The sequence below is a fragment of the Spermophilus citellus genome (assembly GCF_964194105.1).
Source record: "Spermophilus citellus genome assembly, chromosome: 1".
NCBI classification, from domain to species: domain Eukaryota; kingdom Metazoa; phylum Chordata; class Mammalia; order Rodentia; family Sciuridae; genus Spermophilus; species Spermophilus citellus.
Window position 1 is genome coordinate 12,665,575 of NC_138182.1, and position 26,417 is coordinate 12,691,991.

Here is a 26,417-nt window from a genome sequence, read left to right on the forward strand (position 1 = left end):
AGGAGATGGATGGTAGGGTGGGTACATTTGTTGGTTGCTACTTGCTGGGAGTCAAAACATACCACTTTAGTACTGTGGGGAAGTGGTTCCAAGACCTCTTCAAATACCAAAATCTGAAGCTACTCACATCTCATATATAAAATGGCATAATATTTGTATATAATATACATATATCCATATACTTCAAGTGTCTCTAGATTATTTATAATACCTGAAACAATGTAAACACTCTGTAAGTAGTTGTTACACTGGGTTCTTTAGGGAATGATGATAAGAAAAACCCTGTATACGTTCAATGTTTTCCTAATATTGTCAATCGATGGTTGATTAAATCTACAGAAGGGGAACCACAGATGTGGAGAATCAGCTGCATAAGCACATGTGTTGGTAGCACATAAACACTGAAAAGGAGGACTCCACTCTGGGGGGGGGGGGGTGAGGAAGACACCGCCTCACATCCTAGGGAGTGACGGAGACTACCTCAAGAGGTGGGCGGCTAAGGGCGCTATCTAATTATACTTGTAAGGTAACCGCCAGTACAAGGATACAGGTCTTCCCCCATCAGGAAAAACTAAGTCCCCCAAAGTGCAAAGATCGAAAACTTATGGAAATGCTTGCTTATAATGGGTGAATTTTGTAGTATGTACACTGTATTTTTTAAAGCTGTTTTAAAATATAAGGAAAATGATCACATAATGAGAAGCTTTCTTAAAATTATGAAAACATAAAATATAAAAGAATGTAATTGAATTAAAATTAAACATCTCTAAATGAACTTACCTGTTTAAAAAAAAAAAAAAAACACACAAAAACTTTCCTGTGGGCTCACAAAGCAGGTATCAGTGCCATGCTGTTTGCAAGAGACACGTCTAAAGCAAAGCAAGAAGCAGTTGTGAAAGATCGGGAAGAAAAGGGTGGGCAAAATGTCTTTCTCAAGTCCAACTTCTTTTAAATGATTTTTGCCCAGAGGGGCGCAGTGGCACATGCCTATAATCCCAGCAATTGAGGAGGCTGAAGCAGGGGGATTGCAAGTTCAAAGCCAGCTTCAGCAACTTAGCAAGACCCTAAGAAGTTTAGCAAGACCCTGAATCAAAATAAAAAATAAAAAGGGCTGGGGGTATGATACAGTGGTTAAGTGTGCCTGGATTCAATCCCCAGTATCTTTCAATCAATCAATCAATCTTGCCTAGCACAGCTGAATAAATTTGATGGTCTCTTATTAAAAAGTGACTAATACGTGTGTTAATCTTATTCCATCTGTATTTTTAACATCTCTGTATTACAGAGCACTTTCATCTATGCTATCTCATGAAACCTCTTTGTAACTTGATGAGTGGGCAGTATTATTGTTTTTATAGCTGGGAAACCCATATGTGGACAAGGAAGGTGACTTACCCAAGTTCACACAGCTGGTGCTGGTGGAGCTGATTCAGTCTCAGGTCTTCAGGCCTGCTTATCTCCTACCCTGTCTCCCACATGGCTCCCTCAGGAATAATCCTGAGCAAGCAAGTCAGGGGGAGGCTTCTGCAAATCATTCTCTCTTCTTGATAAAACTTGCTGCCATTTTGAATACTTCTCTATTCTGTTGGACTCCTAGAACTAGACCTTTCATAGATTATTTCTTTTTTTGTTGTTTGTTTGTTTGTTTTCAGAGTAGAAATTAGAAGTTTATTAAAGGACAGCAGAAAAGACTTCTCCCAGAGGAAGAAGGGGACCCAAGAGGTGGAATCCGTGGAAGTGCAGTTGTCTCCCTTTTTCATAGTTTTGGTGATGGAATGTAGGTTGGAAGGCCCGAGGGGTGGGACACAGGTGGGCCAAAGAAGTAATCTGGGCAGGAAGGACTTCATTATCACTTCTTTGGGATGGGCTATCTCCAAATCTGTTGGGGGCTGTTTTCTGGGCTCCATTAACATTTCTTTGGGGTGGACTTTGGCCTAGGGCCTTTCCGGGACTTCATTAACATTCCATAAGTTTCCCCGGAATCATTGTCAGCATGGCCTCCATTTTAGATTTCACTCGGTATTAGACCGGATTTACCTAACTATACTGACTACCTAACTTTAAATCTGGCTTCATTCCCCCCTCTAATTTGGGAACTCCTTACTGCTGTAAGGAAGGGGGGCGAAGATCTTTTTCTTAACCCACCCAGCCACCATGAATTGAGGGTCATTACCTACATTGTTACATTTGAGGAAATTGAGGCTCAGAAAGGTTGAGTGTCTTGTCCAGCTTCACACAAAGTAAGAAAACTGAGACCTCGATCAGTTAAGACTGCTACTAAAACCTGGGGGGTGTCCAGTGTGTCACCAGCCATGCTGTTAGCAAAGGTTAGGACAGGGAGGCACTTAAACTTAAAGCACTAAATCTTCCTGGGTGCTGTGGCATCTGCCTGTAATACCAGTGACTCAGGAGGCTGAGGCAGGAGGATCACGAATTCAAGGCCACCTTTGGTGATGTAGCAAGACCTGTTGGGTGCAGAGCAGGCTGAACTGTGTTGTCTGCAGGGCAGGCTGAACAGATGTTGGCTGCAAGATAGCCCACACACTCAAACCCCCCTCTATCTGGTCCTTTATCACCTGTTTGTGTCAAGTCCCGCTCAAGGCTGAGCACTCAACCCCCCTTGGGCCAACAAGGCAGCTTGCAGACCCAGAGGCCCCATTAGATTTGGGCTATAAAAACTCCCTCCTGCCAGGCCCCTCTCTCTCTTGCTCTTTCTCTCTTTCTCTCTCTCTCTCTCTTTCCTTCCTTCTTTTCTCTTTGTTGCACTGCTGCAATAAAGATCTTTTGGTCACTCCTAGTGTTGTGGTCACTTTCCTTTCAAGACCCTCTCTCAAAAAAAAAAAAAAAAGACAGATCTAAGGATGTAGCGCAGTAATAAAACAACCTAGTAACAGGAAAAAAAAAAAAAAGAACACTTAAATTTAACCATTTACCCTTATACAATTTAATACGTGTGTGTGTGTGTGTGTGTGTGTGTGTGTATGTGTGTGTTCCTGGAGATTGAACCCAGGGCCTTGTGCATAGGAGGCAAGCATTCTACCACCTGAGCTATATCCCCAATTTAATACTTTTTTAGATGACAAATACCACCCAGCTGGCCAGGCAGGCATGCAACCTGTGCCGTCGCCCAGGACCAGGCACTCAGAAGAGCCCTGGACTCCACCAAGCTCTGTCATCTCCTTCCTAGAATTCGTAATAAGTTAACCTGTCGGTTTGTGTTTTGCAGGTGACGTCTGAGGGGCCACTGGAGCAGCTTGTGAGTAGAGGAGTCAGCAGGTGCACGCCCTTCGCCATTCCTCGCTGCCCACTGGCACACGGTCTGCAGGGCCTCCGAGTGGACCCATGATGGTGGATTCAGTGACTGAGGACAAGGTAGGGGTGTGACATCTGCAACTGGGTTAACTAACCAGCAGGGGCCACGCTTTCCATTTCAACCAGAATTTTCTTTGAATGTAGAGAAAAAATAACAATGTTCTAGAACACCACCAACCAGGGAATCCTGTCCTACCCTGTCCTACTTGTGTTAATCCCCTGGGTCAGCAATGGCTTATCTTGAAAGCAATGGCATGATAAAGATAAAGCCACCTCAAGTTCCTTTTCCTTTCAAACCTCTCCAGTCCCCAGAAAGCCAAAGCTTGCCAGTTGGTAGAATGTGCTTCTCATCCCTTGCAAGAGCTTCAGATCACTCTGTAAAGCACATTGATATTGTGGAAGAACAGAACTGCTGTTGTTTTTAAAGAAAACACTTTGCGGCTATGGGGCGGGGTGTGGATACCAGGGACTGAACTCAGGGGCACTCAACCACTGAGCCACATCCCCAGCCCTATTTTGTATTTTAATTAAAGACAGGGTCTCACTGAGTTGCTTAGCGCCTTGCATTTGCTGAGGCTGGCTTTGAACTCACGATCCTCCTTCCTCAGCCTCCTGAGCCGCTGGGATTACAAAGAACATGTTTTTAAAAATGTTCTTTATAAATAACTTGTGATTGTAGGCCTGATGTAATCATTAGAAAGAAACGTGTATCGTGAACCTTGTAACAAAATCATGCTGCCTATCAGCGTTACTCATTTACAGCCCTGGTTCTGCTCCCTGGGCCTTGGGCCAGCTGCCTGCGGGCTCTCCTGGCCCACTCCGTAGATTTGCTCCTGAGGAGCCTGACTCATTCCACCCGAGGGTGATCCTAACCCTGTGAGGTTCCTACAATTGATTCTGTGTTTTCTTTTCAAAGAAATAAATGTACTCGACTAATTATCTGAGCAGATACTAGAGATGAGTCAGTCTTCATAGACATTGGTAGAATTTAATTTGAATAATAGATTTTACTTTTTGAAACAAAAACAAAGAAAAATGCATAGTCTGAGGCTAATGTAAATATTGCTATTGGTATTTATGATATTCTTGCCAGTTAGGCGTTTTTTTCTCTCTTTCTCTACAATAGCCACAGCAATCTGGTATGTGAAGAACACAGTTGGAGAGAATGTGGTGAACAGACATACAGATCAACGGACAGAAGGAAAGGCTCCAAGATCACCCTTATGTTTATGACAGATTATTTCATTACAAAAGTTCCCTTGCAATTTGATGAAAGAAAGAATAGTCTTTTCAACAAATGGTGTAAGGATATCTGATATATGCAAAAAACAAACTTAGATGTTTACCTTACCTCATACACTAAAATTAACTCAAATGGATCATTAACCTAAATGTCAGAATTATATAAAGCCTCTTAAAGAAAACACAGCAGCAGCTAGGCGTGGTGGCGTACGCCTGTGATCCCAGCAGTTTGGGAGGCTGAGGCAGGAGAATCGCAAGTTCAAAGACAGCCTCAGCAACTTAGCAAACTCTGTTTCTAAATAAAAAATACTAAAAAGGCTGGGAATGTGGCTCAGTGGTTAAATGCCCTGGGTTCAATCCCTGGTTCTAAATAAATAATAAGGCTGGGGATGTAGCACCCCTGGGTTCAATTTCTAGTACTCAAAAAAAAAAAAAATGCACAGCAGTATATGTTTGTGATCTTGAAAAAGGAAAAGTCTTTTTCATTATGACAACAAAACATGCTCTGTTTAAAATTGATAAACTGGATTTCAAAAGACACATTAAGTGAACAGAAAGAGAAGCAACAGACTGGGGGGGGGAATGTTTGCAAATAAAGGACTTGTGTGCAGAATATGTAAAAAACGGTTAAATAAGAGCCCAAATTTTAAAAATGGGCAAAAAAAAATGTGGTATTATACACAATGGACTATTACTCAGCCTTAAAAAAATGATTTTATGATTTGTACTGGTAAATGGATGGATCTGGAGATTATCGTGCTAAATGAAATAAGCCAATTCCAAAACACCAAAGGCCAAATGTTCTCCCTCACAATGGGGGAGAGAATAGAAGTTCAGAGGATTAGACAAAGGGCAACGGAGGGAAGGGAGGGGGAGTGGGAATAGGAAAGGCAGTGGAATGAGTCGGACATAACTTTCCTGTGTTCATATATGAATCCATGACCAGTGCAACTCCACGTCATGTACAGCCACAAGAATGGGAAGTTCTACTCCATGTGTGTATGATATGTCAGAGTGCACTCTATTGTCATGTATATCTAAAAAGAACAAAATAAAAATAAATAAAAATGGGCAAAAGGCTCCAGCAGGTGTTCCCCTGAAGAAGATATACAAATACCCGTCGTGGACAGGAAAGGTGCGCAGTGGTGTCGGTCATTTGGAAACCCACCCGCGTATCCTCAAGTGCTTCGTGTCACCCTCCCAGTGATGTCCTGGTAGATATGTAGCAAGCAGCTCCCTCCTGAAAGGTGCTGACAAGCATCAGGTGCTAATTTCTGTAATTAGTCCCCCCTGGTGGCTGATACCAAGCCACCAGCCTGGAGTTGGGAGTTGGGAAAAGGTATGCAAGGTCACCTCTGTGGGTCAGTGTGAGGCAGCCGGGCAGCCACGGCTCCTTTCTCATGCACCACAAATGCCACCATCAGCCTCTGCAATCAAAGGGAAGGCCACTGGGGAAGGAGACCAAAAAGAAGCCCGTGCAGGGGAGACCCAGGCCAGCGCCTGGAAGAATTTATATATGCTGTCCTTCTTCTAAAAAGGCAAACCAAAAAACATTCCAAACTGACGAGGAAATCCAGTAATTAAAAGAGAAGGCCTAGAAAAATGTAGAAGACCCTGGAGGAAAACATGATTTGGCAAGAAAAGGGAATTTCCTTTTGAATTTCACCTCAGAGAGATTTAAGGAGAGAGATTACATCTTCAGGAAACAAGAAAAATCTCTTAGAAATTAAAAATACTCCTTTCACTTAAAATACTTTTGCTAAATAAACTTTCAGGGATGAAAAATAAAGGTAAAGAAGTTTCCCATAAGACCAAGAGACAGAAAACATGACATGAAAGAAGAGAGAGGGAGAGGAAGTTCAGGAGACTAACATTTGATAACAGGTTTCTAAGAAAAAGAACCAAGAAATAGAAGGGAGGACCTGATACAGAGATAACAACAGAGGAAAGTGGCCCAGAGCTCCCGAAGCATCAAATGAAAACTACTCAGGAAAGCGAAAGGTGAAGACCCACATCTGGACACCTTCTCACAAAAAAAAAAAAAAAAAAAAAGGTAAAAATCCACAAGTTTCCACAGAGAAAAAAAGCCCACAATTTTTAAATAGACTGGGAATAAATTCACCAGCCACACTGAGGCTGGAGACAAAAGGTAACATCTTCATCCTGAGGAAAACCAAATTCCAATGAAGAATTTTATTCTTTAAGATTTAAGACAGGGCTGGGCCTGGGGCTCAGCTGTAGAGCGCTCACCTAGCACATGCAAGGCCCTGGGTTCCATCCTCAGCACCACATAAATATAAATATAAAATAAAATAAAAATATTGTGTCTATAACTAAAAAACATAGTTAGAAAAAAAAGATGCTGTTTTCAGGAACATAGGAATTTTACTTCCCAAGCCCCTTTCTAGTGATGTTATTGAGGATGTGCTCCAAGAAAGAGAAGAAGGAGGGGTGGAGGGGGGACATGGAAAGAAGAAAGGAACAGGAAGAAGGAAGGAGGGAAGGAGGGAGGTCAGGGGACTGACCAGGAATCTGAATCCAAGGCATCGGCGACCGAGGACATGGACTGTGCCTGGCTGCCAGGGCAGCCAACCCTGAGGGACCAAGAGGTAAGAGAGAAAGGGATTCCAGGGACAGATGACAACAGAAGGCCATAGGACCCCCAGAGTTAGAAGGAAGCATGTATGTATCCTATCAGAGGGGAAAGCAAGCCCAATTATGAAAAGAAGAAGAAAGCAATGTGACCGTTGTATAAAGCACACTAATGTGTGCCCCAAACTGGTAGAGAGTTAGAAAAAGAATCCATTCCACAGCGATACCAAGAATATAGGCCTTGGGGCGTAGGTAGGAATGTAACCCTGGAACTATCTAGAAAAAAACATAATCTGATTCCATTGCTTGATAGCCCTTGATAGCTAAGAATCAGGCATCTGAGGGAAGAATCCTGCTCCTGCCGTCCACTGTCCACCAGCTGCATGACCTTGGGCAGTTTAACCAGCCTGCACTGCTGCAGTTTCTGCTCCCCATCAAAGACTGAGGACATGCCGAAGATGAGCTGAGCCAGTGGCAGACACACCGGACACACGAGGGCTCTTTATAGTCCCTCTTTGCATGTCTTTGAAACTCTCTGTGACAAAAACAGAACAAAGGCATGCTCCTGATGCTAGGACACACTGCACTGTGGTGAGAAAGGAATTGCACGAGATGGTGGCGCAGTGTCTAACCACAGGGCCCGTAGAGTACAAGTGGGGTGCAAGCAGAGTGCACTGAGATCATCTGAGTCTCAGGGACAATTCAGAGCACTGTTGTGACACTCCCAACACTGGAGGTAGTTAAGGTTGATAACTACATTTGAAAGCAAAATCTGCCAAATGAGTTATAATTTAAGTGAGTCTGGTAAACATGAACATATATATTTATCACCTTGTCATCTTGAGGCTATAAATAGGACAGCACAGTCCAGTGCCTGGCAGGGGCAGAATTGAGTCCTCAACCATTTCCTGGATTCAGTTGCTTAATATTCTGAGAACTTGGTGGGTGACATGTAAAATTTGCCTGCGAGTTCTTGATTCCAAAGTAGCACTTAATGAACACGAGCTGGCTGCTGGTCCTCCCTCTCCTTCTGCTATTTTCCAAATAATCTTCATATCTTTATACCTCTCCCCCCCACCCCACCCCCAGTCATTCCATCCCTCAGATTCTCCTCCTCCAATGGATGGCGGCAGGATCCGTTCTTGTTTACTCATAAGATCTACCCCTAACCATCAACCTCTCCATACCAGTTGCTTTATAGTTCACTTCTGTCCAGTTTCCCTCGGAGATAGAATTAAGAGGTCTTTACAGCTAAGCAACCTGAGGCATAATTACTCCAAAAAGTTCTTAAGCCGCCTCTCAAGGCAATGCTCTTCTTGGAACAGAACACTGTGCCATTGAGTGCTTTAGGAGTCAAAAATAATGAACGGTCAAGGTTCGAATGACTCAGGTCTCTCCATTACTAGGGACATTTGCTTCTCCCACGAAGGTTTTCATAAGAACAATCCTTTGAGGTCAAGTGACAGTTCCCTTTATCCAGGACCAATTGTCAATTCTGTATATTCCAGTCCTAGACTCAGGGGTGCCCTCCCCTAATGATATGATGACCTGGAACCTGTGCGTGTGGCCTTATTTGCAAAAAGGATCTCTGCAGGTAGACTTAAGCACCTCAAAATGACTGTATCCTGGAGTGGGGGGGGGTCACGAATCCCATGACAAGTACCCTTAGAAGAGGACAGAAGGCACAGAGAAGAAGGCTGTATGAAGACAGAGGCCTGTGTTTCCTAGAGTCACCAGAAACCGGAGTAGAGAATGAAGGATTCTCCCGTAGACCCTCCAGAGGCCACACTGCCCCTACCTTGGTTTCAGGTTCTGGTCTCCAGAGTTGTGAGAGAATACATTTCTGTTCTTTTAAACTCCAATATTGTGGTGATTTGTCATAGCAGCATCAAGAGGAATGAGGGGAAAGATTGAATTGAAGAGAAACTGACCCAGTGTGACTCCCCAAGGGAGTGTAGATGACGTGGAAGTTCCCAGATCTGCTGTCCCCCACACCACATACCAAAGAGCAGCCCAGTAGGAACTGCCTGTTCTCCAGGGCCACGTTATCCTGGGAATTCTAGTGGATTCCAGTAACTGGATGGTCTCTTCAGGATCAGCACAGCTTGTTTCTTCTGCCCCTTTAGCTCTTGTTCTTCCCTGAAGCATCCCTCTCTAGAGGATCTTGCCTCTTCCTGGCATGCTTAAAGGGTAGTAAAGAATGCAGGCTATGTGGTGGCAGGCCTGTCCCTTCACTGCTTACACAGAGGGCACTAACCCTGCCACTAGCATGTAGTTAGCACTTGAAGTGATAAATCAATAGTACTTGAATGGAGGATTAAATAGGCATATGGAAGAGACAGCATTTCCCTCACAACCACTGAGAAGTCTGGTTTCTGATTCAGTGGATCTGAGCTGGGGCCCAGAACTTGCATTTCCCCCACATTCCTGGGAGATACTAATGCTGCTGGTCCAGGGACCACACTTCGAGAACCTCTAGTCCAGAACAATAGTGAATTTACACAGGCCCAGGATCCCAAGATTCACAAACTCAACAACAGAAATTCCACCCTGCAGATAAAATGGACCCAAAGGAGCTATCAGGAGCTTCCCCTCTCTGCCAAGCCTGGCTGACAGTAGGTGACACCTGGGAAGAGTGCTTCCAAGCCTTGCAGAGCCCCTGAGGCTTCCCTCTGGTCAGTGCTCATCTTCCTGCCTGACAGGACCCAGCAGGACCCAGCAGCCAACATCAGCTACCCTGGGCATCAGTTAGGCAAGGACGGAAAGAGGTTTCTCCCTCCTCACACACAGTGAAGAAGCCCAGAGAGGGCAGGTGCAGCGTCTCCCTCTGCTTCACCTCCACACCACCATCTCCCAACCATGTGGCTGGGGACTTCCCAAAGCTCAAAAATAATGGGGCAGATGGGAGGACAAGGAAAGTGAGGTGTGTCCACTCACTGGAATGTCCTTCACTCTTACAAAGGAAGGGAGCTCCTACCCAGGCTACAGTGGGGATGCACCTGAGGACATTAGCAAAGGGAAGGAAGCCAGGCACCAAGGACAGTACTGTACAAACCACCTCAGAGGCTCCTGAAGGAGTCAAATTCAGAGGCAGAAGGTGGAGCAGTCCTGCCAGAGGCTCCAGGAGGGAAAGGAGGGTTTAAAGAAAAGAGTGGAAACTCACCTCCATTTCCCTTTTTTTTTAAATTTTATTTTTAGATTGTAGGTGGACACACAATCTTTATTTCATTTTTTTAATGTGGTGCTGAGGATCATGCCCAGTGCCTCGCGTGTGCTAGGCGAGCGCTCTACCACTGAGCACCTCCCTTTCCCTGTTCCTTTCTGTTTGCAGAATACAAGTCAGACAGGAAAACAGAACAGTCATCCCAAGAGGATTGCTAGGTCATCATTTTTGTTTTTGTTTTCTGTGTGGAGATGTAGAATCCTTCATAAATGCTTGCATTGGTTCAAACTGCAGGTGAAGGGCTGGGGATGTGGCTCAAGCGGGGTAGCGGCTCGCCTGGCATGCGTGCGGCCCAGGTTCGATCCTCAGCACCACATACCAACAAAGATGTTGTGTCCCCCGAGAACTAAAAAATAAATATTAAAAAAAAATTCTCTCTCTCTCTCTCTCTCTGAAAACAATCACAAGCACATACCTGGCATGTGCACAAACACACAGGACATAGACACACAGTGACCAGTGTGCCACCCAGTTTCACACCCCCACAGAGAAGCAGTGCATGTTTCCTGGAAGGTGGTTTGGAAGTGTGGGCGTGGCCAGGAGCACGCACATCACCTAAGGCATTGTTAAAAATGCAGCTCCAGCCCCAATCCTGGTCTTGGGGTGGGACCTGCAATCTTCATTTTAACAAGCGCTCCAGGTGACTAATGACGGCTCACATGGGGAGCCGGTGGCCCCACAGCCCTTCTGCTGCCCTGTTACTTGGGTCTGTTCCTGCCTAGACTGCCTGGGGCACCTGCCCGCCCAAGCGGACACCTGCAGGGGATCAAGGGTGATAACCTCTGCCGCCTGCAGCGTGGTTCGGGCACCTCCAAGGGTGGAGCCCGGGGCAGCCCCGCCTCGCACACCTGCAGCCGCACAGGTAGCTAGCCCGGCAGGGCCTGCCACAGTCAGTGGTGCTGGACTCTTCTCACTCTCCGGTCACCGCCGGGAGCCCTCAGAGCCGCCACCATGGGTAAGTCTGCTGGCGGAGGCGGGATCCCCGGGGAGCGAGGACACATCCGTCCTGGCAGCGGGGAAGCCCGGGGTGCCACTGGTGCCACGCAGTCCTGCTCCTGCTGCAGCGACAAAGCGCTGTGGCCGTGAGCGGGCTGCCCCCCTGCCCCCCCCCCGTCCCCGCTGTCAGGGGGGTGGCTGGCGAAGGCGGGGAGAGCGAGGGAGGGAGCGGCCTCGCCAGCGAGTGCGAGTGCGAGTGCGCACCGCGGGAAAAGGCCAACCGGGGACTGCCAAGCGCGGGAGGTAGTGGGGCTCCACGTCCCCTTCCCGGTGGTCACTGGTGGGCTGAGAGCTGGGGCGCCCAGTCCCGCAGAGTCCTAGGCTTGGAGAATGAATGCAGTAACCGTGATCTGCCCACCCGTGGGAACTCAGATCCCTGTGCGCCCACTCTGCGCGGGCTGTGGCCTCGAAGGGGACCTGGTTATGCTGACACAACACTGTGATGTCAGGAAGCTGGTGACAGCCACGAGCTGGGTTACACTTCTCTTCCCTCTGGCTGGGGAGGCGGCCCTGGAGTTTGGGAGGGATTGCTGGCCCTAGAGGAATGAGAGTCATCTCTCTGGGGCCCGACTTCAGATCCTGCCCCTGTCCTCGGGTTGTAGGCAGAGGCACAGAAAGAGAGGGGCTGGTTCTTGAGAGGTCAGAGCTTGGAGGTAACCTGGCTGCCACCTGCCACAGAAGAGCCACTCCTGAAGTGACAGAGAGCAGAGCACCAGTGGACACCCTCTGCTCCCTTAAAGATGGGGCAGTGGGTCCCCAGGGTCGTGCCCTGGCTCTTGCTTTTAAGACTACATGGCCACATGGGGGAGAGAAGGGACTCTGATCTCCACCTTGCCATTTGCTGCCCCCGCGTTCTTGCCCCAATAAAGTAGGCTCTTTGGGGTCTCACTTCCTACTGCACCAGGCCATAGGCCACATAGAGTTTGGAAGTAGAAGCAGTGAGTGGGCCACACTTTGGACATTTAATTGTGGCTAATTGTGCTTGTTCCAGAAACTTGCTTCAAGAGGTCTTGGGTGGAGACTGCCAGCATGAGTACCTGTCTCACTCGGCTTCATGGGGGGATTCCTAGGCTGATGTTCTGGGTCCCATCCTCAAACGCCGTTCCCTTGTGGCTCCCTGTTAACAGGGAGGTTCTCTGAAGTGTTTTTCTTGGACTCTGGATATCAAATCTGTGTTGAATTGGAATGCTGTGAGATGCGTTTAGCACTCATAACAGCTCAAATGGGAATAATTGTCAAAGGTAGCAGCAGATGATTCGAGTTGGCTTTTGAGGCATAGTTCCAAATCAATCAACATTTTCTAATTTGCAAATTGGTCCTTAAGGGTTTTGGTGCTTGTTTGTTTGTTTGTCTGTTTGTTTTTTGCAACTGAGATTGGCATAGCATGTGAATAGCAACAATTGTACATTCAGACACTGGTTTGATTTTTAGCAAAGTCCCAACTTTTCAATATCAAGGGTGAGTAAATGCCAAAAAATAAAAAAGTTTAAAAGATGATTCTTAAGAAACAAAGTGGTAGTGACTTGCCCTCTGAGAATAGATCTTTGGCACATAGATTATGCCAAAATTGTTTCAGGTGCTGGGTGCCATAAGGTGATGTTTGGAATACTTGGCAAATGAGGCAACAGAGCAGGAACCTGTTCTTAGAGAAACCTGTACTGTGAGCTGGGCTTCAGCACTGTACAACTGGAACTCAGCAGGTTCTTGCACTCCCCCTGGAAATCGAGGGGCAAAGGTGATGAGTGACTAGGAAAGGGAGGGACACAATGAGATCCAGAACTGTACCATTAAGGAATTTAGTACTCAGCATAAGCAATGAGAAGCCACAACAACAAACAGGATAAACTATTGCTTGGGATGTGGCAATGCATCGCTAAACCTGGTTGCAGAATCTTGTTGGCATCATGATCCATAGACCCTGTTTTGTTTTACTTTTTAAAATTTTTTTTGTACCGTAGATTGAACCCGGGGGTGCTTAACCACTGAGTCACTTTACCAGCCTTTTTATTTTTTAGTTTGAGACAGGGTCTCACTAAGTTGCCCAAAAGTTGCTGAGGCTGGCCTCAAACTTACAATTCTCCTCCCTCAGCCTCCCGAGCCACTGAGATTACAAGTGTGCACCAAGGTGCCTAGCTTTGCCAGCCCTGTTTTAAAGCAGAAGTCAGTAGTCTCTTCTGGAAAGGGCCAGGTAATAGATACTCTCAGCTTTGTGGGCTACATTGTCTGCGATGACTTCTCAGCTCTATCCTTGGACTGTGAAAACAGCCGCAATCTGTAAACACAAGGGTGGAGCTGTTCCAATAGGACTGTATTTGTGGGCACTGACAGTGGAATTTCATGCACCACAAAATAGTCTCTTTTCTCCTAATCATTTAAAACCATAAAATCAATCTGATCTGTGAACTATACAAAGGCAGGTAGTGGACTGGATTTGGCCCATGAGCCACTGTTGTTTTCTAACCCTTACCTTAAGGTACCTGTGTGTTTCTCAGAACCAGTGTGGAGAAGTCTTTTCTCCTGAGGGCCATCTGGGTGGGTGAAGTCTCCTAATGACAGAGAGATTTTTATAGACTGAGGAGAAACCTCAGAGAAGAAAGAGCAGGCCTTGATGCCTTCAGAGGGCTGGTGATGACTTCACTGAAGATTTTTCCTCTCACCCCTGCCCTATCCAAAATTTAGCAAGGAACTTGGTGGACTTTGGTGCTCTCACACTTTGGTCTTGGAAAACCATGGATCTTACCATGTCACTTGCCACCTATTTGACTCTGAAAGTGAGGTACCAGGGTCAAGTCTGAATCAAGTTCCTGCCTCAGTCTGCCAAGACCTCCAGCTTATTTGAGAAGTTCTTACTTAGCAAAGGACACTCTGCTATGCCTGTGCCCCGTGTCTCGGGCTGTGTTTCCAGTGAGTTTTCCAAGTTAGCTTCTTTTTGGAGTATTAGATAATAAAGTAGCCTTGAAGGTGACTCACAGCCGGCCCTTTGAAAGTCCTCCCACACCCTCTCTAGGAGCTCGGGGGTCAACCAGGAGAAGGCTGAGGTGCTGGTGAAGCCGGTGTCCCTGCTCTAAGCTCAGAGTATGCAGCTGGAAGTCCAGGTTGCTGCATACTGGAGGACCTTTGTTTTGTGACCTCAGGGCTGACCTCTTCCAGCCAGCTTCAAGAGGAGAGAGCTTCTGATGCTGGGCTGACACTGCACTAAGCCAGTGTTTTTCAAACTTTGCATGCACCAGACTCACCCCGAGGGCATGTTCTTTTCACCGATTTCTGCCCAGCCTGAGTCTGTGGTTCAGGAGGACTGGGGCGTGGCTCAAGGATGGACATTTGGACAAGTTCCCAGGCTGCTCTTGCTGCTGGTCCCAGAACCACATTTTGAAAACCCAAATGACCCTAAGTGACTGTAAATGACAGGACTCTCTTCTTCCTCACCCTTGCCTTTGTCCAAACATTACTACTATGCTCTAAAAGTCAGATTGTGGTAGGTTGTAGTACACAGCCTGGCCCCTGGATTATCCATGTGGGTACTTGTCTGTGGTGAAGAGGCTTTGAGTAAATCCATGGAAGGATTAGAAAATGAGCCTGTAGGTGCTCCCTGAAGAGTGCAGGCAGAACAGCAATGGGTAGCAGTACCCCATCAGCGTGGCCCAGCCTAGGCCGGCAGGGGTGGGCCTAAATCATGTATTCATGCAGGTGTTTATTTCCCAAGCACGGGAATAAAATAATCTTTCCTGGAAGAGATCAGAGCCTGGGGGGCAGGAATCTAAGTCCACAAACAACTTTCCCCCTCTGAGCTGTGCGGAGGTGAATGACCCCTGTGAACGCAACAAGCAGTGACTTGTCAAAGATGGAGGCTCTGCCAGGCATGGTAGCACACGCCTGTAATCATAATCCCAGGACCCAGGAAGCTAAGACAGGAGGATCACAAGTTCAAAGCCGGACTCAGCAACAGTGAGGTGCTAAGCAACTCAGGGAGACCCTGTCTCTAAATAAAATACAAAATAGGGCTGGGATGTGGCTTAGTGGCCCAGTGCCCCCGAGTTCAATCACTGATACCCCCCCCAAAAAAAAGGATGAGCAGAATTACTCAATTTTTTGTTTACTTGGATTTTTTTGATTAGTAATTTCCTACAGCTCTCTGAGTTACTGAACCATTCCATGAAGAACAGAGAAGAGCAGATGGATGGCTCTCTCCATTGGCTAGTGGAGCCCCCAGGAAACTTTGCTGGCAGAAGGAACAGTCATTCTGTTCCCAGCGTAGAGTAGCTAGTGATGGGGAATGACATGAAACCATGCACAGGGCTAAGATTTCCTAGCCAGCTCTGTCTCAGGGTGGGAGAAGCCTCTGGTCACAATTGCATCTGGAGTCTATCCCTTGCAGAGGAGAAAGTGGGTAGGTATCCCAGGTGAGCTGATAGGGAAATAAAAACAAGGGTGAGGTCTGAGGAACATCTGCACATTCTTTCCTGGTGAGAGAGTGCAAGCAATGCCATCAGGAGATGAGTGAGAATCATTGCCTCATAACACTGGGTTGCAACAGAAGGACCTGGGAATCGCTGCTTTGTGGCTTTGTCCTTTGGTTTACAAGCACACCTGCCATTAGCAAGCAGGACGGAGTTAAAGGACATCTCAGCAGTTGGAAAGTGCAACATCTGAGTTAAGGGTGGTCAAGCTCTTCCCCAGAGACTCAAGAGGGAGGAAGATCTAGTTCCTCCTGGGAGGAGACCGGAAAATGCCCAAGGCCTCCACAGGCAGCAGGAGGAGCGTCTCCTTGGAGTGGGGGTTTGAATCCTCCAGTTTTACACAGGGAAAATGATCATGAGCATGTACCCACAAGGGAAATTTAGTTCAAGAGTCAGATTGAAGACTAGAAAATTCACAGAATGTGCTTAGATAAGAAGGCCCATTCAAAGTTCTCAAACCGGAGCACTTAGACCTTCCACAGTCTGTCTGGAGTGACAAGATTGTATGATAAGCTCTAGGATATATGAGAGGTACACTTATGAAGTGGAGATATTCTTGGGGAAAAAACCCAAACATACGACTCACACAGTGCTCTGGCTTCCTGCTGCACCAAAAGTACCACAAACAGAAACGTATTTTCCCATTGGTCTGGAGGCTCGGAGTCCAAAGTCAAGGTGTGAGCAGGGCATGCTCTCTGGAGGCTCTCAGTCTTGTTCCAGGCCTCTCTCAGCTTCTGGGATGCTGGCTGACCTTGCTGTTCCTTGGCTGGTGGATGGTCACTTTAGTCTCTGCCTTCACTGTCCCATGGCCATCTTCCTCCTGAACATCTGCCTTGGCCTCTTCTCTCTTCTAACTCCCCTGGATTTAGGGGCCCCTACTCCAGTCTGACCCCACTCACCTTAACTAATTGCATCCTCAGCCACCTTGTTTCCCAATAAAGGTCACATTCTGAGATTCTGGGAAGGACGTGAATTTGGAGGTGACAACATGAACCCCCTCCACATGGTACCGAGAAAATGTTCTGAGATGTTCTCATCCCTTCCATGTGGGCTTGGGTGGAAATATTCTTGGTGTGCAAAGCTGAGGCCACTGGGCTCAGGTGCTGCGCTTGGTGACCAGTGACTCCCAGCAAGACAGGTGGATTTAGAGTCTTATTCTAATCAATTCCAAACAATCCAGTTAGTAACAAAAGTGGTATGGAGAAAACCCCCATGTGTAGTAATCAGGTAAGATCAGAAACACTTGAAGTAGCATAGTAAACACAGACGGTTTACCTCGGATTAATTCCAAAGATTGTGGTCATACTCTGCTGACCCTGTGCTTTGGATCTGTGGTTAAAGTTTCTGTGTATGTTTCTTTACACATAATGTTTAACCATTTTTCCCCTTTTCTTCTTCCAATATAACTTTCTTTCTGTTTGCTCAGTCCAGAATTATTTTAAAAAAAAGAAAAAAAAACTGAAAAAAAAATTACCCAAAACATCTATGGATGGCTATTAGATGATATCCAATAGTATTTAAAATACACATAATGTTATCAGTTCTACTTCTAGAGCTTTCTTACAGATATTTTCCTGTTAACAATAGGGAATGTTCAACCTAAGTATCAATTAGACAAAAAAAAAAAAAGTGCATGCTGAGCCAAGTTTTGTAGCCTAACTTCATACTTAATGTGATTATAAAGCATTTTTTTTTCTAGACACGATTTATCATATAAGAGTAAAAAGTCTTGGTGTGTAAAAGTTAGGATCTCTAACTTAATTGTGTCTAAAATCAAAAGACCAGCAGATTGGTTTCTTTTGATTTAGCAACACGGTGTGGTTGCCATTGTTTTCTCCTTGACCGTATCAGGGTCATACTGTACAGTGGTACACGTGGATCAGTGTGCAACACTGATGCTAATCTGCGAGTTTCTGCTTCCTGTTGGGTGTGGGCAGCTTGGTGTGGAGGGAGGGTGTTGTCAGGAGGCCAACAGCTGCTTCCCGCCCACCTTGTTCTTCCCTCAGTCTCCTTCTGGGGGACTCCTCTGAGGAAGGTCTCTGTCCTCTTGAACTTGAGAATATAGTTGTCCGTTCGCTCTTTGCTGCCATGCGTTTATAAGTTCTGAGCTAAGGGTGTTCTAGAATTAAAATACCCAAGTGCAGATAAAGAAACCAACTGGGAGAGCAAGGGTTACTGTTTGTTCTAACGTTGAGGAAAATCATCTCATCTGCGCGCCTGTTCCCACCTAGACCCAGGCAGAACTTGGAACTATTGCCCAGGTCCTTCTGTTTTGCTACATATTAACTCCAGAGTGCTTTCTGGCCTGACTGACCTTCTCCTGCAGTGGAGCGGTTGAAATTAAGCGATCTCTGAACATGTCCAAAGGTGGTTGGGTGCTGAGGCCCCAGAGACCTAAAGCAATCAGTAGCACACTGCAAATGGCCTTTGACTGTCACAGGTTGAATTGTGTTTCCCCCAAATTCACATTTTGAAGCCTGAACCCCCCAGAACCTCAGAATGAGACCTCTTTGGGGAATAGGATAGTTGCAAGTGTACTTAGTTAAAATGGGTCATAGTGGAGTGGAGCAGCCCCTAATCCCGTGTGACTAATGTCCTTAAGAAAGAGGAAATCTGGACATGGAAGCTTGCACGGGGAGGTTGCCACATGAAGATGAGGCAGAGGCGGGCGCTGTTTCTCCAGCTCAGGAATGCCGGAGACTGAATGCTACCACCAGGTCTGGGAGAGAGGCCTGGAACAGCTTCTCCCAAGGCCACAGAGGGAACCAACCAAGCCATCGCCTTGTTCCCAGACTCCAAGCCTCAAGCACTGTGAGTCAAAAACCTGTACTGTTTTAAGCCACCAGTTCAAGGTACTCTGCATGACAGCCCTTGGAAACGCACTGACTGACCCAAAGCTTCCCCCCCGCCCCTGCCCAGCAGACAGCCTAAGTTGAGGAAGGGAGTGTTTGAAAGAAAGGACGAGCACATGAGACCAAGCGAGTCCTGACAGATGGATGAAAAAGACACAGTGCGCTAGCCCACACCTCATATGGTGCAGGGGGAGTGACCCCAGATGCCAGCTCTCCAGGTCCCTGCCCCAGATAACGGAAAGGATGACTCCAAAACCTCACAGGGGCTGATGAATGGGTTGTGAGATTCTGAACATGTCCAAAGGTGGTTGGGTGCTGAGGCTCAGAGACCTAAAGCAGTAAGTAAGTGACACACTGCAATGTGTTGCCAAGGAGCTGGTGCAAAGTGGTAGCTAAGTGGTGGCATGTTCTGCATTCTCTGGCAGTTCTGGGGCTGGCGGAAGCCCCACCTGGTTAGGACTCAGCTGGTGAGGGGTCAGCGGAGCCCCTCCAGGGCCTCTCACCCACCAGGCATCCACCCAGACTCAGATCAGCTATGGGCAAGCTTTCGCCTGGTGGCATGTGTGGACATGTGCTGGGTCCTCAGGGCTGAGCTGATCTTGGTAGCATCATGCCAAGGTCATTGAATAGGACCCACACTCCTCCATTAGCATGGGTTTCCCTGTAGCTCTAAAAAGTAACTTCGTGCCATGTGGGTTCTGTCGACTCTCCCTGTCCTCAAAGCCTGATGATCCACAGGCACTGAGCGGCGGTGCCAAGGGCAGATTGATGCAGGTGGTGCTCTGGAGACGGCACGTCAGCATGTGCCATTCAGTGGCTATGTGAGGAGCTAGCAGGGGAATACAGGCACCCCGAATGGGAATGGAGGTCAGTGCTTCCAGGAGGGACAATATATAACCCACAGGAAGCCCTGCCCCACAGGAAGGTCCCAGCAGGCGGAGCTAGGAGGGGAGTGGATACAGCCCCTGCCCCATTCACCAGGCAGCGCAGCCTCCAAGGGGCACCTCTTCTTACTAGGACAGAGCCTCTGTCCATTTGTGAAGCCATACCTCCGGCAGCATCAGCCTAAGAGGTTACGCCTTCCCAAACACAGAAATGCCATATGGACTAGCAGTGACCTTGGGGCTGGGAAAGGTGGCAACACGTTCAAATTCAACATGGAAAAAAAAAATTAAATCAAGAAACAGTGTCCACAGAGCCAGTCCAGGGCAAGCACTTAGGTCACACATGCACGTTTATTCTTAAGCAGACCTGGCTGTGGTGGTAGAAGAGCCCATCTAAGGAAAGAAAAGCACCTTTCATTACTTGACTAAAGCCTATGTGTTTTGGAAAACAATTGAATGTGGTGAGTGACCTCAGGCCCTCCCCCCTCCCCCTCCTCCAGTCAGTCACAGTTTAGCCTGGTTTGTGTCCTTTAGGGTCTCCTTGAGGTGCTGCACACTTTACTTTCTTTAAAAGAGAGAGGGAGAGAGGTCATACGATATGAAGCCATGCGGCGTTTCTCAGCTGTCAGAATCCACGTGTCGTACTCGGCAGCACGGTCCACTTGGAGATCAGCTCGGCAGAAAGTGCCAGGTTTGCCAGGTGGCCCACGTTGGGGAAGACTGGCTTTCTCTGGCACAGCATCCTGTGGCCTCACATCCCAGGGAGACATCATCAGGCCCTTCTGCTTTTGGGTCAATTTGAGTGACCCTGGAGGGAGCTGCCTTTTCTTTGAGAGCCACCCCACAGTGAATTCTTGTCTGTTTTTAATTCCAAGTCAGTCCATTCTGAACCTCAGTCCAGGCTTGGTGAAACTCTACACTGTTGTCTTGGTGAGTGCCATAAATAACAAGTCTTGTTAAGTGACTTGCAGAAGTGGTCCCTTCTTTGGGTGAAGGAATGCAGACCCCAGGGTCAAGCACTTGGAACAAAGCTGCGCTGCTAGGAAGAACGTCTCTGCACTCCAGTTCCACTTCCCAGTTCCAGCGGTTGGCATCCTTCCACCTCCTGATGCAGGGCACATTGAGAACTCCAAAACCACTTCTTCCCATCGTGCCGCCGAGCTGTATGGTTTGGCAGACGATGGCCCTGTAAAGCTCAGGAGGTCTGATATGGGGTTTTACTGGACTAAAGCAAGAGGCCACTGGGGCTGCCCTGGAAAGGCTCTCGGGAGTCCATTTCCCTGTCTTTTCCAGATGCTCAGGCTGCCCACATTCCGTGGCTCATTCTGCCCCCCAGCAATTGCTCACGCCCCTGCCTCCATCCTCATGTTCTCTCTTTGTAGGTCATTGGTGATTGTCTCGGGCCCACTGAGTAGCTCAGGATCAACTTTGCCTCTCCAGGTCCTGAGCCACCTCTGCCAAGTGCCTTTTGCCCTGGAAGGAAACGTAACCACCAATTCCCAAGATTAGAATGTGGACATCTCTGGGACACTCTTCTGTCTACACCACCATACAACTTCAAAAAACCATTCCTAAAACATGCAGAGCGGACGCTGTTCCCTCAGTTGGGTGCTAGGTAGGGACAGGAGACACCTGCCCCTGAGGGTAAGGTGAGCGCACTCTCAGGCCCCAGCACAGTGCCTCGTTCCTTCCTTCCAACTTCCATAAGTCCAGCTCCTAGAAACGCACTGTCTGTGCTGTTTGTGCTGCTGAGGGAGTTCAGTCATGTACCACATAACGTTCGGGTCAATGTCAGAGCATACATTCCCCTAAGGTGTCCCTAGATCCTAGGTGCTGTCCCACCTGGTTTGTGCAAATACGCTCCCCAACCTCACACGACAGCTGACTGCGCACAACACCTTCCCACTGTTAGTCCACTCGTGACCAATGATTTCCAGGGAGTAAAACACTAAAACTGGAGATTCTGTCCCTAAATGATTCAAAATATGAAGCAAGCTGTTTTATAAACAGTAGGAAATATTCATATTATAGAGAGATTTTACCAAGTAGTAGGGATCAGTGGAGTCTCTTATTTTCTTCCTGCTTTCTCTGTCTCCGCACACCACTCCCCCAAATCAATAATCTAGAAATGTATAATATACACTTATGAAATTGTTTTGAACAAAAGAAAGGCAAAACCACTTCGAGGCTTAGAGTAACAGTAAGGACCAGCGTTTGTTCTGAGTTCATGGTGCCGGCTCAGCTCCCTAGACAAGGCGTCTGGATTCTAGGCTTGGCTCTAATCAGTCCTGAAACCTGAGTGATCTAAGAGCCATTCCAAACACATGGGACCACTTGATTTACTGCCAGGATACCAGCTACAAGCACAATCGCACCCAGGTAAACAGCTGGGATTTTGTGCACTGTGCTGCACTTGGCCTTTCCAAGATAGCAACCTTGTTGTCGCAGGTCTCGTAGATAAGAAGCGCTGACTGCAGCAGAGGTCCAGCAGATAGCTCTGCATTCTATAACAGATGAGCTCAGCAGCCTCCACCCTGAACAATAAAAGTAGTTCTCGGTAATACTTGCCTTTCAGAACATAAAATACTTCCTGAGTGGTGACCAGGACCAGTGCTCACGCTTGAGTGAGTTCAGGAATTTTTTTCCTGATTTGGTTCTGAGTGTGATGATTGTTCACATAAGGTCTAAGCTCCCTGAACACTTTGGTCTCTTTTCTGTACTCCAATTTATGTTTGAAGTAAATATTATTTAGCAGATATTAGGTGATACGTGATATTTAGCAAGAAAGCACGGTCACCCCAGAGAAATGAAGTCTTTCTGTGTGAACCAACATTCTGAGGAGCACAGGAGGATGTTACGATGAAGCTTGGCTATCTCCTGGCTGGGTTTCGGCCCTCCTCCTGCTTTGCCATGGATGGCCCAGTGTGAGAACAGAGCAGGCTTTTGTGTGGGCCTCGCCCCTTGCTTTGTCTTGGAGGCAATGGTGAGGCCAGGGTGTCTGAAGTCTAAGTAGGCAGGTGCTGCAGGCTATGGCTGTGTCCTGAGAAAGCACAAAACCAATGCACCAAAATAGGGCTCTGAGTGATACCAATAGCCTGGTTCATGGTTCAGCTTTTTAAAAAAACTGTTTGCACAATGGGTCCTTCCAATTTCCCTAGCAAGGGAGACTCCTTCCTGTCTCATAGTGCAAGACGGCAGCAGGTAGAGTCTGCAGCTGGTGCACCGCATCACCAGGGTCCCCTTGGGAATCGTGTGGCATACTCAAAAGGACGGTTTGTTTAAAGAAGGCCTTTTGGACAATGTGGGGTGAGGGTCCACAAACGATAGTGGGTCTCCCTGTTACCACCCTGAGACCTGGGGGATGGGGAAAGGAAGTCATGAAAACTTGGAGAGAGAGAGAGAGAGTCATGGTGCAGTGGACAGCCTCAGAGTAGCAGTGACTGTCACTTGAGGACACAGCCAGTCTGAGGGGACTTGGTAAGGAGCGCGCCAGAAAAAAATGAATACTCTGATTTTTCCTCCCTCCTTCTGATCTGCCCAGGATTCTCCATTGCTAAACCTAATGGAAGCCATGGTGGGCCATGGGGACACTGCTGTGATCCAGGCAGGTCGGCCCTATGGGGGGAGTGGAACCAGCGAGTGGCAGAGCCAGAATCTGATCCTTGATTGGTAACTGATAGAGTGGATTCTTTGGAGGCCTATTCAACAGCATTTAATTTCCACTCTGTGGAAGAGTCTGAGGTGGTAGCATCTCCTGATTCTGATGCACCAAGCTCTGAATTCTTACAGCAGCCCGACAAGGTGGCGGTGTGATCTTCTTGATTGTTGGGCTTCAGAAGAAAGACTGGCTGGTCTAAGGCCACAACTGGCAAGTAGAACTGAGAGTCAGTCTGAGTCAGCAGCCCTCATTCTTCATGTGTGGTCACTGGAAGATGCCTTCCCCCAAGGAAGTCTAACTAGGGTGAAAACCAGTTTGGTAGTGATGTGAAATCTCCACCTAGAACTTAAATAGCAGGAAAAGTCGAGGATTAGGGTTTTGTGAGATCAGGACAGTGTATTTCCCTCCTTAGAGTAAGGAGTAAGATTGCACCTAAAATACTAAGTAGGCAAAAGTCTGAGGCCCTCTGGTGTGAGGCCCCTGGGGCCATGCTGAGCTGGAGACTGAAAGATAACTCCAGCACAGTGTGACGGGGGCAGGCAGGAATGCTCCTGCTCAGGAGGTGAGTGGGTACCAGTCTGGAAGCTGTGCGGAGCCACGTGGGTAAGAAGGGAGCTGCCTAGAGAAGCTGCGGTTGTGTTTATGTGGAATGGGGGCTCTGGAGTTACACATAATGAAAATACAGCACAAATCTTCAAGGAAGGGCCCCAAATGGGAACAGTGCAGAAACTGAGGTGGGGAGCTGTGTCCTTCTTCTATATTTGCTCTCTGCTCTGGGCAGCTGGTCTCTCTGGTGCTCAGAGCCAGAGAAGTGATGAAATTGACTTACGGAGATCCATGAGCAACAGGACAACACAGCCTACACATGCTTCTCAAAGTGTGGTCCCTAGGGCTGGGGAAATAGCTCAGTTGGTAGAGTGCTTGCCTCACATGTATAAGGCCATGGGTTCAATCCCAGTGTGGTCCCTGGACCTGTATCACCCACCTCCTTGGAACTCATTAGAAATGTCAATCCTTAAGTAGAGAGAAAAGTCAGTTTCCTTAGGCAAAAGCCATGGTGGCCGGCACTGGTTTCCAAGGAAGCTGCTCTTCAAATGGGCAACTCTGTTGCAGTGTGCAACTCGTGGGGCACTATAGGGATTTAAGGATTATTTTTAATTCTCCAGTGTAGTAGTTTTCCCAGCATGCTGCCTGAGCTCACAGTTAGAAATGCAAACTCAAATGTCCACCCCAGACCTGCAGAGCTAGCAGCTGTGAAGACATAGCCCAGCAGTGTTCTCACAAGTCACCTGGTATTTCTGAGGCTCACCCAAGTTTAAGACCCACTTCTGTTTAAGATCCACACATCCCTAATGGAAGCAGCTCCAGAACTCTAAGATGAGACCAATGGGAGGGAAAAGGGGCTGGTCCCCCAGGGGAAGGGCGCAGCAGTGACTGGCAGTGATAAATATAGGGCGACATGTGTATAGGGAGCAGGGCACGGAGGTGCCAGGACTACTCTGGGTTCAGGCCACTACTAGTCAAAACTCAGGGGAGAGAGAGAGAGAGAGAAGCAGGGCTCAGTTGAGTCTATGGGTTTGCCTGGACTCGCTTGTATTCTCCAGTTTTTCCTCCTGATCCTTGAATTCATTCCCCTGACAGCAGCCCCTACTAGTGGGAGGCATTGTGAAAAAGGCTGGGATGTGGCAACGCTGGTGTGAGGGACTCAATCCACATGGAGGCAAGAGTGTGACCTGCCCGTTTACACACTGTGATGTACGACCTCAGAGGCTAGACCCCAGCATGGGCAGGAAGGGCAAGGACTTTGCGAGTGCACACTGCCTGTGTTCAGTGGAGTGTCATTGGAGTGTCCGCTCATGGCGAGGTCACTGGAAGGGAGGCAGGGCTGGGGACAGGGAGCAATGGCTGAACCTTCATGGTGGCCCTTGAAAACATTTTCCACCTCCACTACACTGTCCTCACAGGTATCTGGTGACCTTGTAAGATACCAAGGAACATAGTAAAATGGTTCCATTTTGCCCTGTTGCTCTTTGAAGTGTTTTCGGGAGGAAATGGTTTGGGCAGGATTCTTTGAGCTCTGGTCTCTCTTCCAACCACACACGAGAATTGCCTGAGGCTCTCGTTAAAAGACAAGACAGAGGCCCAGCCTCACTCCAGATGAGGGCTGGGGCTGGGGCTGGGTTGGCTGAGAGGGCTGCAGCTGTGTTGGGGACCATTCTTCTGGCTGCCCCGAGAAGCCAAGGGCTCTGGGTTAAGCTGCAGAAAAAAGTATTGTATTGACTTAAATTTAATATCAGCCTTTCATTTTTCTTTTAGGAATGTCCAAGCCATGGGTGAGTGTGCTTTTTCCTTCTCCATCTGCCTTCACTTTGTTAATTTTACAGTCTATTTTACTCCTAGTTTTTCATTACTTTGATTCATTCTCTAAACATGTATGTATCGCGTATCCAGCATCAAGCAGAGCTGGCCTTCCTTAGGAGTGCTGTGTACTTCCCGCTTGACTAACAGTAAACCTTGCTGCTTTAGCTCATTGCTATTTCTATCTGGAACAACTAATCTAAGGGAATAAAAATGATAAAATTCAAGTTTCTGCCTCTGGACAGTCGCTGATAATTTACTGAATATGCACTGGCCACTTTCCTCGCCACTGGCACTAGTTTGTGCCTGGGAGAGCACACCTGGATCCTCCACTGTGTTTCTTTTTGTCAGAGTTGCTTTGGTTACCCCTTGAGCATCTTCTTCATCGTGGTCAATGAGTTCTGTGAAAGATTCTCCTACTATGGAATGAGAGGTAACTCTTAGCCATTTCTTGCCCTTTGGTGAAGGACGTGAGTGGTGGTAGCCAGTCCTGACTCTGTTTCTCCCTCCTCTTCTTCCTGTCCTCTGCAAAAAGCAATCCTGATTCTGTACTTCACAAATTTCATTGGCTGGGATGACAACCTGTCCACGGCCATCTACCACACATTTGTCGCCCTGTGCTACCTGACGCCGATTCTCGGAGCTCTTATCGCCGACTCATGGCTGGGGAAGTTCAAGTAAGTGATTGGAACTTTCTTGTTAACAAGCCAAAATGTAAGTCATGTGGTTTAGGATGGTGGAATCGGGGAATGAAGAATCGAGGAATCCAGACTTTGGGGAAAGCATCCGCAATCTTGATTCTGCTCGACGCCACATCCCTGGAGCTGAACACAGCGTCTTTGC

General features: G+C 47.5%; 1 protein-coding gene across 1 annotated transcript in view; it reads left to right on the plus strand.

The window, feature by feature from the left end:
* Nucleotides 1-11,002: 11,002 nt before the first annotated feature.
* The window catches only part of SLC15A1 (solute carrier family 15 member 1), a gene marked incomplete at its 3' end in the record, with an annotated part of 53,830 nt that continues 38,415 nt past the window's right edge, over nt 11,003-26,417 (plus strand). The window contains exons 1-4 of the mRNA XM_081304562.1: nt 11,003-11,324; nt 25,533-25,549; nt 25,926-26,007; nt 26,110-26,251. Of these exons, the coding sequence (XP_081160688.1) occupies nt 11,321-11,324; nt 25,533-25,549; nt 25,926-26,007; nt 26,110-26,251 (245 nt within the window). The 5' untranslated portion in view covers nt 11,003-11,320. The remainder of the gene's footprint in view (nt 11,325-25,532; nt 25,550-25,925; nt 26,008-26,109; nt 26,252-26,417) is intronic.